This window comes from Agelaius phoeniceus, chromosome 2 (genome assembly GCF_051311805.1).
Source record: "Agelaius phoeniceus isolate bAgePho1 chromosome 2, bAgePho1.hap1, whole genome shotgun sequence".
Classification (NCBI taxonomy): domain Eukaryota; kingdom Metazoa; phylum Chordata; class Aves; order Passeriformes; family Icteridae; genus Agelaius; species Agelaius phoeniceus.
This window is the reverse complement of record NC_135266.1, coordinates 60,949,041-60,965,694: the sequence shown is the minus strand read 5'-3', so window position 1 is coordinate 60,965,694 and position 16,654 is coordinate 60,949,041. Positions and strand designations below refer to the sequence as shown.

Genomic DNA, 16,654 nt, shown 5'->3' with positions numbered 1-16,654 from the left:
GAAACTTAGTCTTCAGAATCCCATTCAGGGTTTCTTCCAGAAAGCTATATGGTTTTTTATGTTTCCTTGATATTATCTTTTAATTTCTACTCAGATGGATAATATGATTTATCTGTGTAGAACTAACACCTTCCTGTGAAGTAATCAACTCAGAGGAATTGATAAATGAGCTTACAGTCTCATTCAAGACCTAACTTCCCCCTTTCTAAGCCCCTGCAAAAACTTGCAACTTGTTTCCTTAACACCGCAAGACCAAAAATTTTTGGAATGAAGAGTGTTCCCATGAAAAATTTATGAGGAAAAATAGTATTCCAGTGAAAACTGTCTGTGATGTAACCACATTATGAGACTGAAAACTCTTTGGGTTCTATGCATCAGCATTAAATGGGAAGAGCAGCAATGTTTTATTTGCTAAATGGCAGCAGCTGAAAGCACACCACATAGCAGTGCCTCCCTCTCTACCTTGGCCATGCTGCCTCCTTCACCCTGTCCTGGCCAACTCACTCTTTTTCCTCATTGTCCCCCAGGCTGAACAAGCTGTGAAGTAAGTCTCAGTGAGCTCATTTTAAAAGAAAAATAAAAATTCCCTTTTTGAAAGGTATTTATGTTTTTAGACAAAGACCTCCTTCCTTGTCCCTTCTCCCTTAGCTATGTTTTACAGGTACTGCTCCCTGAGTTGGATGTACTGCAGACAGCCATAGACAGCCATGGACAGCAACAGGACCCCTTGGTATTCAGATGGGAGGGACATCTTGTTCCTGTCATTAATTTTTAGCTCTCCTGAAACAAGGAGCCATTTTCAGACTTGGAGCATGCCTTGTAGTGAAAGTTCAGGGTATACAGAAGTCTTTTTTATTCTGCTGAAATTATGTATGTTGATGTTTTCTAAGTGCCTGTTGGTTATTATGAGATCGACCGGAGTCATACAGGAACAGGAGTTCTGCTGTAGTTTGTACCACATCTGGAACAGGTGTTCTTAGATTACCTAACTGTCTGAACAGTGGGAAGAGTTACACATCTCCTTCATTTATGGGATTTCTTCTGTAGGTGGGACACAAGGACTTGCCAGCAGATAATGTCTGGTATCTCCAACGAATCTTACAGCTTCAGTGAGTGTGCCAAGAATTCACGTATGAGTGAACTGGAATATTTCTGAGGCTAGCATAGCCATTTCAGTCTTGGCTTTATCAAAAGCTGATTTGTGGATCAAACAAGAGCAGCTGCTGTGTTTGCTTCATAATCTATCTAAAACATTTTCTACTATTCTTTTTTTGGGATTTCTCTGTTCAGCTTCAGCTGCTCACTTTACAGAATGCTTGTGCAGATTCTGCTAGGTGCTGTTCTGCTCATCACTTATTACAAATCAATAGAATGCAATTTCTTTTGCTGTCAGTCCTTGGTACACAGGAATAGCAAATTGTAGCACTAACTACTCTCCTGCATGTGCCAGATGGTGTCTTAGTGAACACACTGCAGAGGCTTGCTATGCACCATCCTGCAGATTAAGAATATAGGACCTACTATTTAACTGCTGCAAATCAGCAGAGTGGCACTAAACAGATTGTGCAATCCCAGTTTGCATTAGATGCTATCTGACTCATCAGGTAATTAATAGAATTTGTTGTAATATACTTGCTGATGTTTTCCTCAGTGAATTTGCCCTATATTCTAAAAATGTCATAGAAAATTATTATATGGTACTTGTGGTAAAGTTGATATATAGCTCTTGAATAGAGAGGATTTTTTTTTTTTTTCATAAGTCATATTAGAGAAAACCTAATGGCCTTGCAATGCAGAGAACACAGTACAAGTAGTCCAAAATTATATAAATTAAATACAAGATACTGTGTATGTGCATCTGAGGTTGCTTTTGAAAAGCATACTGTGCTTTGGAAACTGCAGCACTGACTGCATGTACGAGAAAATGTTACATTCTTCTAATTTTAAAAAGACAAGTGGGAAGGTGAAGTAGGTTTAGTATCTGAACAATGTACAGATATTACATGTTAGAACTGAGGGAACTGACAAGTGGAAGCTGCTCTCTTGACAGTTCACCGTAGGGAATGCTAGCTTGGAATCGTTGGCATCATTTGTAACAGACTTTCTTTGAGTGAGTTTGCAGATGTCAATGTGCTACTTTGTGGTTGAAAACATGTATTATAATTGATCTAGCTGTAATCTGTTTGTGAGGAGAATGATGTGAATGGGGAAGCAAGGAAGCCTTTTTCTATGAAATGTATCAATAAGGAACTGTCTTCTGTGACCTTTTCTCAAAAAAAGCAGGACTTCCTCAGATATTAAGTTGTAATTTTTATATATTGCTATTGCAGAGTACATTTGGACTGTTTAAACACAATGATAATATAAGTGCCTTTAATGTCCTTAAGGTTTTTCATGGGGATCACATAATGGGGATCACATAAAAAAAATTTACTTTTTTTGAATGCTGTGCTCTCATGTTCTCTTTTACATGATAGTTTTTCTTGCAGATGCTGCTGAACATTCTAAAGTCCTGATGCTATTTATGGTACTGTTTTGAATTGTGAGCCAAGTTTTTTTTTTCTTGAGACCATCCTAAAAATGAAAAAGATAGCTACACATATTAATGAGAATTATGCCAGAGGCATTTGTAGTCAGGCTGTGTCAAAGCTGGTTTTGCTGTGCTTCTAGTGCATAAATTTTGACATGAAAGAGTTCCAAGCTTATTTTTCCACTGCAAGCAAAGTATTTTACTTTTGAGACCAGCTATTATAGAAATACACTAGAGGCACATTGGCTTCATCCAGGTAGAAGTAAAATCAATGTGAGATCTGTCCTAAAATTTTAATCATACCTTTAAGATAATACTTTTTCTTTGTGTGGTGCTTTTCAAATTCCCATACCTGTCCAGTAGCAAAGTTTGGACACAGCAGTTATTCTGCTGTTATCTATTACCCTTTATTTCCCAAAGAATGTATCTAGTAGGAATTTCCCTAATTTCCTTGAAAATCTTGTAGAAAGGAACATGTTATTCCCTGTGAGGAATTGATTTGCCCTTGCCCAGCTGTGTGTGGTACAATGTGCATGGCTTTTGAAATACAGTACTTCAGCAATGAAGAAGAAAACATTTTACATTCATATGATCTCACCACACCATATGTGAAAGCTAATCCTGGACACACTAATGACAGTTGTTCAGGAAACAAAACTAGAAAATAAGGTAAACCTGAAATGTTTGTTTACAATTAATCTGACAATCCCAATGCATAGATTGCCCACCTGCATGTGTATGCTATTTCTGTTCACATTGGTAGTAAGGATATTGTAAATTTCTCTGGAAGCAGATGATTTCAAATGGATTCCCTGAGTGCCAGACCAATGACCAAAACCTTCAGTTAGTTTTTGTTAAAATTTTCCTTAATCTCCCTTAGGCTTGAAAAATCTTCCTTGATTCTTACACAGTCATTTAATTCTGTTTCTGTAGTCTTACAAAAATGGATTTTAACTGTGGTTTGCAAAGATTCAGCAGTGAACTGAGCTCCTTCAGACCTGCTGTCCTTAACTCTGCCCTGCACATACTGGTTCCCCTGTATCAGATGCAACACCAGGGCTTGTTTTTGTAAATGTTGGCTTCTAATTGCACCTAGTAATCGCACTGAAAAAAGGTGAATAACCAAGTATTAGTTTGGAGATTTCATGGCCTCTTGCTCCTTTCTTGCTGCACTTCAGCATCCAGTCACTGCCCTTGAGCCTTCAGCTTCAAACCTCATCATTGGTCTTGTCAGACTGTTCTGAAAGCAGCCATACACACCCATGCACTCATAAATCCCCCTCCTGACTTGCTTATGTTCCCCTTTTCCTCCTGCACTAGTGCTTTTTGCTTGTGGCAGAGAAAGAGCCAGGCTTTGCTGGGGAAGTCTGTGAAGGACTTTTCTGGGGATAGGATGATGTATGGCAATGAGTGTGATGTATGGCTCCTTCAGTGTGCTTTTTATGCATGATGCTTTCCAGTGCTGCCAACATTTGTATACATGTGATAAAAGTTAGTTTAATTATCATCAGGTTATTGTTTTTTAAATTAATGCATATGGTATTTCTTAATAGAAGTAAATAGATCTGCTTTGATTGTTTTTTAATTGTGATTTTGGAAGCTATATGGTATAAATGTAGTGATAGGGCAAAGTTTGGGTTTCCTTGATAATTTAATTCTGTGGTTTATTGTGTCAAAATATAAACAAGAATGCAGTTTTCTTTAAAGCAAATAGCAAATTAAGTTTGTCCCTGAACAGTAATCTTAGTCTGGTGTAATCAGAGTTTTTCTGGGTTTTTGAGCTTCACAATTCACAGAAATGTTGGGACTATAGACTGGATACATATTTTACAAATTACATTTTGTAAACATATTATGTAACTGTATAATGTGTTTATATTATATTAACTGATGCTGGGGAGTCCACTCAAAATTGAGTAATAAAAACCAGTTTTTATGTTGATCAGTTTAATGTGAAATACAAATCCACAACCTGTTTTTCTGGTTTATGTTGGTTGTTGTTTTTTTGAAGGATGAAGTTGTGCAGAGAAAAAAGAAATAGGTAAGAGAGATGTATGAACTTTTATATGTAAGTTAAGTGGTCTGATATAAACTCTGTGTAGAATTCTCTGTTTTTCAGCTGTCCAGATTAGGGCAGTACAGCTTTATGTATTTTCATTTTGGAGATAAGCTCAATGAAAGTATTGAATGGCTAACACTTCAAAATTTAATAACGTGCTGTTATCTCTGTGTTTCAAAGTGACAGAGTCTCTGGCCCAGTCTGTAGTCCACCATTTAAGATGGATAATGCAGAAAGATCTTCTTGGCCAAGATGTTTTTCTTATTGGGCCTCCTGGGCCTCTCCGGAGATCAATTGCCATGCAGTACCTGGTGAGTGTGTTGGTTTAAATGTGTTGGAGACATCGATATTAATGTCAGCCATTCTTATACTAGATAAATGCTAAAAGGTAGTCCTAGAAAATCTTACAGCAAACTACTTAGGAAGTAAATAAGTTTTTTCAGAAGTGTGCTTTCCAAAGCTCAGTTTTTGTTAACAGACAAATAGAAAGTACAGACATTTTAATACATGTTTTTCTGCTTAAATTCCAGGGGAAAAAAAAAAGAGTTGGAAAACTGTGTTACCATATGCTATCACAAATGGAGAAACAGTTTGTTCTCGGCATTATGTATGTTAGAAGATTAAGATATCTGCCTTGTGCTACAGACAACAAATCGTTTTTGCTTCATTACATAAAAAAAGAAATGAAGGAAAGGATCTGGGAGAGAAGTGTTCTGAGTAACATTTGGGAACAGTTATTCTGAGTGTTTAGAAAGAGTAGATGCGTGTATGATCCTCTCTTGGAATGTGGGAAGGACTTGCCTACAGCCATCTGCATGAACCATGGCAGCACCATGTACAAAATTTCGCATTTAAAAAGTCAGTGCCCTTAAATGATCAGAAGGGGAGAGATGTCTGCCCCAAAAAGTGATGTGGGTAGGACTAGGTCTGCCATGAGCTGTATTTGGAATCTGGTTGAGCAGAGGGAACACAAATGGAGATGTATAAACAATTGTCAAAAAGATCAGGCATTCCTTTAAAAATCAAAAGATTCTAATTCAAAGGCTACCTCCCTGAGGTAAAGCAAAGAGGAGAAAGCTACAAGATTCTGAACTTTGTCAAGGAGAGAAAAGGCTTTTTAATTCAGCAAACCAGATGCGCTACTTGACGTTTTGATGTATTCCTTAAAATAAATTATAAGAGTTTGGAATAACCTAAAAAGAGAACTTGGAAAAACACCTGATATCCAGGCATAGGATATAGAATGTGCCTTCTTATTTATGCCACAGACTGTATGCACTTGAGATCTCTTAGAAAGACTGATTCAATGCCAAGCCAAAAAATTATGTGAAGGCTGGTATTTCCATGTGAGCTGATACATGCTGTGGTGCCTTTAATGAAATATATAAGCCTGGAAAACTTCTGTTTGCTGTTGCTGAAAGCTATTATGCATTTCTTCACAGGGCTAATTATTGAAAAGCACTCTTTTTCCCCCCCTTTAATTAAAAGAGAGTGTAACTTTATCTACCTGCAACATAAAGGAATTGGTGGCTTTGTAACCCAGTAGGCACTGCAAAAGTGGAAAGAAAAGAGTTTTAATTGGGTTTCGTATCTTTGCTTTATTTTTTTCATACAACTGTAGTTGAAAGCTGCCTGTTAAGAGAGGTCTGTTAAATCAATGACATCTTTAATTGAGAAATAAGGACTAAGAGCATTTCATTATGAATCTGTTTCCTAAGCAGAACGCATGATAACCCAGATATGGAAGTAGCAGAAATATCTGTTATAAATACATGGGGGAGTTGTTTTTATTCCTTTAAGATTGCAAATTCTAAGTATATCTCACATTAAATCAAAATAAGAAAAACGATAACCCAAGAGTTATCCTATTTTAAATAGCTATAGTTTTACAGATGCAGAGTGCATCTCATGACAGCCAAGGAAGAGAGGATAAGAGTACTACAATTCATCAGTGTACTGGCAGGGCATGTGCAGGTAATACTCACAGCTGCATCACACTATAAGTGTTAATGAACTGTGAGAGTTGAACATTTCAATCTTTTACAAAAAACTTCTCATTTTTATTTGTGATTTGTAGATGCTGGCTGTTTTTCACAGTCTGGAACCAGAAGATTAACCTACAGGATGTTACAGATGTTCAATGGAAAGAGTATATAGCTCTTTTAGAATAGGTTTGGGGAAAATAAAAGTTTATTGAGCAGAAATTCAAACCATTTTGTTTGAGGCAGAGCACACTGTTAACATTTTAAAAATAAGAGATATTAGATTTTTTTAAGAGTTATTTCAGATCACTATGCTGCTGCCTAGAGCTTTTTTGTGCAATTATACCATTAGGTGTATTCTTAAAGTTCAGTCACTCAGGTTATAGTGTTATTTTTGCAATAACTTTAGGCTGTTGTCCTCAGGAGCTGACAAAGCGGGAGGTTGAATATATTGCACTGTCAAGGGACACCACTGAAACTGACCTCAAACAGCGGCGAGAGATCCGGGATGGCACCGCTTTTTATCTTGACCAGGCAAGTTGCAGTCATACACCACCTAGTCATGATTCACAAGTCGTTTGAAGGAAGTCATGGTTTATATTATGAAAAATCAGTATGTGGATTGTTGTGTTTCTAATCCAAGTAGAAAGTCTCTTGCACAATAATCTCGTTATTGTCATAAATGTTATCTTTACCCAAATCTAAGACTACTCTGTCTCTAAAGAGTACTACAGGGTTGATTTAGACAGACCATTTTTGGTAGAAGTAAGGTCCATTCTGTGCAAGTTAGATGAGCACTGCCCTTGCTATGTCTCTTCCTCAACATTTGCAGTACATTAGGTGTATTCCTGAAATGAATCTTCTGATCTAATTGTGAAAGCATCTAGTTCATGTGTTTAATGACTGCTCTGTGTTATGAAACCCAAGCACAGTAAAGGGAGACCATTGAGAGATTTGATTTGAAACTTCACTGTTGACCTGGAATAAAATAATGATTTAAACACTCTTGCCATCCATATTGCTCCAGACCAGTAGTTGATTTGGCACAGTCACAGAATGACTTGGGTTAGGTAAGATTTCTCTTCATAGATTATCAGTGGAATGTTTCCTTTCTGATTCTGAAAAGGTGAATTCATGTGAGTGACTGAAGATAGTAGACTCTGCTTTTTCAGATTTTTGTACCATTTCCTTTCTCATGCTTGCTTTACATGTCACCCCAGAGAAGACATGAAGTGTAATGTCTGTTTTCGTAGATACCTGAAATTTTCGAAATTTTTACAGAAGTTAGGTTTCTGGTTAGATAGGACGGGAGAGTTCCTGTGATGTAGTATGAATTTGAAGGAGTTAGCTAAAAGAGTTTTTGGTTGGTGATGCTATAGAGGTTAATGATATCACCATCATAAAGGTGTTTTGTGAGAGAAAACCAGAAACTTGTTCTCTCTTTTAAAGAAACATTTTTCTTTTTTTTTCTTAAATTCCCAATGGTCTCTTTCAGCTTCCAAATTTTCAAGAAACCTTTAAGCAGATTTTCTTGAAACAACAATAAATGGCTTTGAGCAGTGGAAGATCATCAGAATGAAGAATTAAAAATTAATCTAAATATGTTTTATTTCAGTTACTTCTAGGATTTCAAATTATTTCATTCTTATCTGGAAATGTGAGGATTGCACAATAGAAGATAAATTGAAGCACCGTACTGTGTTTTAGGGCTGTAAATGGCTTCTCATTTACCAGAGGATAAGAGCATTTGTGTAGGTTCTGGGATTAACTCATAGACTAATATCACTTCCACACCTGTCTGCTGTTACGGGCAGCCTTATCCTCACCCTTGGTACAGGATAGTCAAGGCAATTGACCCATGGTGTAATAGCATTAATTAACTAACATTTGTAAGAGCCACTGCGTCAAGGACTGTAAGAAGCTCACTGAGATGTGAGATGGTCTGTTACTTGAGTATTTGTCTGTAGACTTTGATCCCAGACTTTGATTTATACGAAGTGAGGCTGTCTCACTCTGTTTTGAGTCATCTCACTCCAGCATGAACACTCTGGGAAGATTTGCTTCTTAAGATCAAGGTCTAAGATGACCACCTTCCTCAGTTGGTTAGAAATTTTCAGTTGAAAGGTTTTTGCCAGAATCCAGCACAGCAATACTTCAGACCAAGACTTTGCTTTAGCAAGACACCAAAGTACTAAAATCTGTTGGAATCTGTTGCATCTTTGGTGAGCTCATGTTTCACTCATTATACTTATAACCAATGTGTGTTTAAGCTTTGAATGGAACTTAGGAAAAGAAATACTTGGTATTTAGATGAACACTTTCAAAATACTGGAAATATGAAAGATGAATCTCCTAGATAATGATGTTCCAGCTGAGGTTTTCTCATCCTGCATTTTTGTTACACGCATAAAATATGGTACATAGTTATGTTTAGAACCATCATAGTCTAATTATTCCATTCTATTATTGAGCTATACAGTTTTACAGATTACACTGGTGCCTGAATTTCAATGAGTTAATTTAATGATTTTGAGGTTTGCAGATGCTGTACTAATTCAGAGCGTTAGAGAAGCCTGACACTACTCTTCTTTAAACTACAAACCATTAACTGAGATCAATAGGAAGCCCAAACAAAATATTCCCTAAAGAGCTTGGATTGCTTCAGTTGGCATAGCTGAGACAAAGAAAAGGTGAATTCATGTGAGTGACTGAAGATAGTAGACTCTGCTTTTCAGATTTTTGTACCATTTCCTTTCTCATGCTTGCTCTTCATGTCACCCCAGAGAAGACAGCAGAGCTTGAAAGTCTGGTTTCCAGGACATCCTGTGTCTGAATTCTACAGCTTCAATAAAAATTATCTGTTGTTTAAGATATAGGAGGCTCTTTGTAAGCCAGTCATAATATAGTAATGTAGTTATTTTACACTTTGAATAATAATATACTATAACAAAATCTGGCATCTTGTGACCAGAAAGAACTTTAATTTAGTGACTCATTGGGTTTGCAGATGCAGAAAGGTTTACAAAGTTGTCTCTGAGTGACTGTTAAGATGTTGTAGTTGTTTATAGCTCCACATTTAACAGTGACAGATTAAATGCTGTAAATTATTATCTCAGAGGTTTCAAAACATCTGCTATATTTTAATATGAAGTTATGGAATATGATTGCAGATACTTAATTAAAATATATTGGAGAGGCAGTCCTTTGGAAGCAGTTGTTGAAATTCCATATTGAAGTACATATTGAAAGGCCAGCATATCAAATATTCTTGCATATCAGTATTTCTTAGTACTAGAGTGAATCAAGTGGGAGAGTTGGAGTTAGGTAGTTAGAAGAGATATCTGATGAAGGCTGAAAAAAAAGGGGTTTATTTACCTCAGAAATAGATCATTAAAATAAAGGTAAACATTGAACTGTCAAATTCACTGCCAATTAAAATCATGTAAAATAAATAATTTATGATGAGGTAATGATGAATTATTTGTTTTAATTCACATATTGACAGCAGAAAATTTTGTTTGCTTGTCTTTACTTTTGGCCATTAATTTTGGCTTTCAGCTGTTAATTCACTGTTAAAAGCCTCAAAATTGTTATTATTTCTATTACTGAGCTAATTAAGTAACCTAATGGTTTTATTCTCTAATTTATTGCATGGTTTAATTATGTTGTATATCAAGTAATTAGAATTACTTTATATTACTTAAATATTTAAATGGCACCTTCAGATTTTACTTTTATTGATAGAAGACTTGTCTTGCAAAATGGTTTTCTGCCTCTATAAATCTCACAGTTAAGCTGTCAACTTCATTGAACTGGTAAGAAGATTCTAATAGCCTATTGTATTTCCAAAAATTAGGGAACTAGATTTGAGGTTTTTTGTCTTTTTTTTTTCCCATTTCTGTATAGTTTTGCTTTTTATTTTGTGTGTACAGCTGCATAAGTCACATCCCTGGTTTAAATTGTTATTACTGCAGCCTCCTACATTAATAATTATTACATCTAAGGAAATCCTACATTATTTTAATATAGCAGGTGAATTTGGGAGAACAGCTAGTCCACTTTGTTAGTGCTTGAGATGTGTATTGCTCCAGGATTGTGTTGCAAACTACATTGTCCAGAATGCCCATTTTTGTTTACTCTTTATCTTCCAGCATTTGCATTAAATGAAGGAAGCTTCCCAAACACAAACCATGTAATAAAGTGTACAGTCTTTTCTGTTCAAGACAGTCAAGTTAACTGAGGCTGGAATAAGTAGAAAGATGTCATAAGCTTATGTGCTGAATAATTGAAAATATGATGTCATGTTTTTGAAGATTTGCTGATTGAGCTGCATCCACTGAGTGGATATATATGTATTTCACTGTCATTTCTATCTATACAGAATTAGACTCTGTTTTGCAGTGTCTTTGAGCTACATGAACATACTCATTTTAGTTCAATACTTTTACATCCCTAACTGCACCAGCATCCTAAGTTATACAATGGCAAAATGTAAAATTGATTGTCAGGATACCAGAAGAATAATCTTCTGACATGGCTTGAAACACTTCATGTAGTAAACAATTAAACACCCAAAGTGATAAAAATGACTTCTTAAACTATACTGTCTGTAAAATGAACATAACATGAAATCCCCTGGAGTAGCACTACCCAGTCTGGAGTTTGGCTTCTTTTAATCAAAGCAGATTAGAAAGGGAATTATAAAATAAGATGTGAGATTAATTTAATGGAATTATAATAATATTGGAGAGTGAGATTATAATATTTGAGAGTGTGTGTGTATATGCATATGTATGTATGTTTGTGTTTACAGATAAAAAACTTTCGATATTTTCTTAAAGACGTGCGCTTTTAACAGCTTTTAACAAAAATTAACCACTGAGTGAAAATTGTGTGATTCTGTGATTTATTAACTTACTGCCTTGGAGGTGGCAGTGGGTTTTTGATGTGCTGGGAAGTTAGCCACAGCCACATTGTCACAAAGTATAATTTCATGGACTGACTAACACTGCAGTGTCTGTGTACCTAGAACAAGAAGTAAGATAGTGAAGTCTGAAGAAAGAAGAGACAAGCAGTGCACTCAAAAGTGTGAATGTTCCTATTCATTTTCTTAGTTTCTCCTACAAAGAAGAGGAGACAGAGAAAGAAATATTAGGTAGAAATCAACAGTATTTGGATGAAATTAATCTTTGTTGATGTTGACATAATATATCTTTTATCTAAAATAAAAATGCATGTTGAGCTCTGTATGGCAGCCTTTTATCTCATAGAACTGATTTTGGTATAATCATTTGCAATACTTCATTCATGCTTCTTAAAGTGTCAGTATTCACTGGATTTGTTAGGCTAGCAGTTCAGACTCTGGTATCTTGTTTTGATGTGCAGGGCATATAGCTGAATATCTGTGATGTAATGTGAGGAATATTAGGATCATGTATTTATAATTCCTTATAAGAAGTGTGAGATTCTTTTTCTTATTTTTGTATCTGTTACATATATATTCCACTTCCTTTTCTGCTGTTATTTCCTACTATGGGGAAAGGAGCACTAGTTTGTAATATGTGGGATCATAATATCCATAGGCAATATGGACTTGATGGATGGTGCTCTGAGTCAAAGTGATTTAAGAGTGATAACTAACTTCATAATTTTTAGATATCTGTCAAGTATGTGATTTTCTTTTTAGTGTGCTGCTCATCAGGAAGAAAAATTTAAATTGCCCTCCTCCCTTATTCCTGTACAGAAGATAAACCTTGCCTAGGTTTATTTATTTGTAGGTTCTTTTACTAATAAATCTGTTAAGAACCTCAGTTTGCCTTCTGCTGGGCCTGGTTTCTGGCCACGAGGCAAAATGTTTCATGTACCTGATGTAATATGTAATCTCATACTAAGATTCTTGGTGTAAAGCAGCTAAAATAGCTGGACCCTACCAAGGCAGGCACATAATTTCTTGTAAATACAATTTGCAGGTACTGTTGCAAAAACACCTGACTGTCATGTTAAGGTAAGGGGTAATGGAAGTAAAACCAGATCACTTGGCGTATGCTACTTTAAAAATGGAAAATAAAATTGTGTGGAGGAAGGTGAAATCAGTGACTGGGGAAACAAAAATCAATGACTGAAATGAAGGACTGTTCCAGTTCTTGTCATATTTATGCTCTTATCATATGTTGATTCACTTCCTAGGGTAAACTTTTCTAGCCAAATTTTTTGATTTGAAACTCAAATAAATTGAGGAGTTTATTTCTTTAGCTGCTTTTCATTCTGTGCCATGATATAACATCATGAAATAGCTGCTCACCAGTTCAGGCCATTCATCCTCACTGAAACACTAACTACTGCAGACTGCTGGATTCCCTCTTTGGATACCAGCTAGCCTGGCTGACAGTACTCTGATATACTGCAATTTTTCTGTCTTTTGTGGGTATTTAAATAAAAAAAAAGGAGTGGATAACTGTACCTGCTCTATAATTTTGCTAAACTCACAGGAGAAAAATAGCTGTAAAACCTACCCAGAAAACATTTGATTAACTCAGTGGGGAGGTAGGCTGAATAGTGATGATGTAGCCCCCTGCTCCATTACAGAGGGTGTTGAATTAGTTGAATTAGTTCTTAAGTTACCTTTTTAATTTGACTTATCATTTTAGTTACTATTACATTGATTTTCATTAAATATGAACATCACATTTGGAATATGTGTAACTCAGTATGTTTGTGGCCTAAGCTCAAAAATGCCAAACTGTACCTAATCATCATCTATAAAGTAGAAAGTTTTTGTTACAAAAGATAGAATACACTTTTTTGGATAGATGGTATGCCTGTTTGTCATCTCATCTTGGAATGGCATTATACATTCATAACTTTTTTTTAATAAATACATTTTATTTTAAAGAGCTAGTATAAGATTTTCAAAATATTTAAGGAAAAAGATAGCTTTAAGTTTTCATTAAAATGTGACATTTTAGTTTTTAAAGTGGCTGAATGTGGCTTTAGTAGGCCTTTATCTTACTGTGCAGTTTTTACTGATACTTTTACTTTGGAGAAAGCCTTCTCATATTCAGTCATTTACCAGCAGTCCTTGTCAACTGTGGAAGTCCCAGGTGACTGGAATTTGGCAGATGTGACACCTGTCTCTAAGAGCAGTCAGAGCAAATTTGAGATTGTAGGATTCTATTACTTCAGTCCAGTAAGTAGTCATGTATTTTAGTGTGGCTCAACAGGCTTCTAGTTTGCTCAACTCATGGGGGAAAACAATGGCTAGGGAATTAAGAGGCCTTAAAGCTGAACAAATACTTACAATATAGTCTTTGGTAGCGACATACCATTAGATATGTCTTTTACACATATTTTAAAGTCTAACAAATTAGTTTCCTCAGTAGGGGACAGTAAAAGCTCCTCATATTCCATTCTGCTTCTCTGTCATTTTTTTTTCCTGTTATCTTTTACTTGTTGGGTAGTTTTAACAATTTAAATTTTAGAGGTTGGATTAATTGTATTTGATTAGTGGAAATGAACTTAGAAGATATCAATTTCCTTTGAGTTTTGTGATATTTGTTAGCGTGGTAGGTTACAGGGACTCAAACCTCTCATCTATGGAAGGTAGACTGTACCACATATTTAATAGTTCAAGTTTTGTCAGCCTGCTGCAGCCAGTCACCATTTTGTTAGCTCCAAACCAGCCCAAGTTTTGTTTTGTCTTTACCAGATGGTTGTTCAGGATCTTTTTTCATCATAAGCGACATCTGGACATTACATTGTTGTGATGTTTATGAGCTACAGAAATGATTGGAAAGAATTGGGTGGATGAGTTTGTGTGGGATATTGTGTGGGCGGTGGGAACAAGATATTCCATTGGAAGGGACATCTGAAACGTAGGCTGCAGATGTAGAGAATCCTTACCTCATTAGTTCTTGTGTTCACTGAGTTGCTTGTACTGTTGTTTTTCTATATTCTTATGGTTGCTGTGCTTGAGATGTCATTATAGGGATGTAGATTTCAGAGCAGGGGCAAGTCATCATCTAAAAAAGTCCTAAATTGTACCTTGAGGTAGCTCCTGTAAAAGACACAGTTATTGATTACTGTTGAGCAATTTCCGGCCTTTTAATTATAAAACAGTTCTGAAATGTAGTCTGTCCATCATATTCTGAATGATGCCCAGATCTGAAAAAAGTTCTTTGGAGTTCCCCAAGAACCTTCCTCATGGATTTCAGGACAATCAGAATGTTCTGGTGTGCAATAAGCATTTTCCTGAGAGAAAAGAACTACCACTTCAGTTCTGGTATGTGAAAACTATACTGTTAAAATTCTTGTGGCTTTACAAACTATTTTGGTAAGCTATGTAAAAATGTCTTCTTGCTCCAATGTTTTTGCATTTCAGCGTGTGCATTGTGGTGAGCTTTTTTCTGTCCTTCCTGTTCTGACACTGTATAACTTCATCCATATGTTTATACACTGTGATTTATGTCAAAATTGGGGTTTACAGCTTCCTGCATTTTCATATTTTGCACTGCTCACCATAATTCAGCTACAGAAAAGTCAATGAAAGGCTGCCTAGAGTTGTCTTGTTCCTAAGGAGTTTTTGCCTTTAAAGATATTTTTTTTTTGGTAGGTGCAGTGTGAAACCATTGTAAGCATTCTGCATAATGTATTTGCATAAAGCCGCTACAATGAGAAAGCAATGCTCTGTGAAGTGTTTCTGCTCCCAGCCTCTGGTAGCTGCAGGTATTCCCTGGAGCAGGTATCCAGGTTACCAGCCTTCCAGAGCTCTGGCAGCACAGGTGGGAGGCAGCAGCATCTGTCCTCTGATGAGCAAAATAGTCCCTTTGCTGCAGTGACAATAAATCTGCAAGTAAACTTTTAACAAATCCTTCTTGACCTTTTAACAAGAATGAATATGTTTAATCTCCGATTTAGTGACAAGGTTACATGATATAAACCCCCCCTGTCAAATTTGTGGTTTATGTTAGACTTTTAGAGTGAACAAAACTAATGAGAGAGGGGGTCAGTGCAACTCTCTCTGGGTTCTCATTATAGACTTGTGAAGATTTGTTTCTTGGAAGCATTTTTAAAAATAATTTTCAGTGACAGATTGCAAACTTAGTTTCCTTCCTCTGATTTTTTAAATGCGTTTTAGCTCCCATACCAGTCCATCAATACACAGCTAAAACTGATGTTTTCAGAGGTTGCCTTGTAGTATGCCTAGTTTATTGGAAAAAATTACTACTCATTACCAACCAGAATGCAGAAACAGTATGAATCAGAGATGGATACTTCAGCTGTTATGGTCTTAAGAGCAGACTTAGGCTACTTAACACAAAAACTTCAGAGGCAGATGAAGCGTGCACTTGCTTCATTGTATTCTAGAGAACAATTTCCAGTATTCAGGTATGCTTTGAAGGGAAGAAACGACATTGGAGTAAATTAGTGCCCAAGGGGTGGTGGTGGTATCATTGTTATGAGGTGTCTTTGATTAGGAAATAGAAAACTGTGGTTGTGCATTCAACCTTTCCTGAATCTGATCATAAAAGGTGCATATAGGTAGGCAAAGATAATTTGAAATTTTATTTTCCTAGAAATAAAATTTTGAATTAAAATTTCGAACAGTTTCCAAGTTCTGTACTTTTTAAATTTTGATCCTGTAAGCTGATGATCAGCAGTCAGCCCAGTGTATGTAGTAAGCTGCTTCTCTGGATTGCAATGCTAATGGAGAGCATTCTCTTTCTCAAAATTAATGATTGTTCTACACTTCCTTATATTTGCTGTCTACCCCTACAGCAGATTTTCTTCATATACCAGTTCAAGAGAGAGGTTTTTGTTAGTACTGGAAGCCTGTTCCTTCAACACATCCATAGTGTGTGTGTGTCTCAACATGAGTCAACAAGATTCTATGGATACTCAAAATATTTTGAAACCATATGAACAGAATGTGTATTTTCCTCTGACTAGTAAAAATCAGTCATAAAGTCTTCATAGACTTATAATATGCAGAATCCAACCAGCTTGGCAAATAAATTGTTTGTTAAAACAAGTTCTGGCTATGTCTCCAAGCTGCATTTAGACAAAATAGCATTTTGTTCATGCCAG

General features: G+C 36.0%; 1 protein-coding gene across 2 annotated transcripts in view; it reads left to right on the top strand.

The window, feature by feature from the left end:
- VWA8 (von Willebrand factor A domain containing 8) overlaps positions 1-16,654 on the top strand; it is a 184,285-nt gene that overhangs the window by 18,302 nt on the left and 149,329 nt on the right. The window contains exons 3-4 of one of the 2 annotated variants that reach the window (XM_054628163.2): positions 4,770-4,900; positions 6,995-7,105. In XM_054628163.2, the coding sequence (XP_054484138.2) occupies positions 4,770-4,900; positions 6,995-7,105 (242 nt within the window). Of the gene's footprint in view, positions 1-4,769; positions 4,901-6,994; positions 7,106-14,724; positions 14,850-16,654 lie in introns of those variants that run through there. The other variant, XM_077173657.1, reaches the window with a different exon arrangement.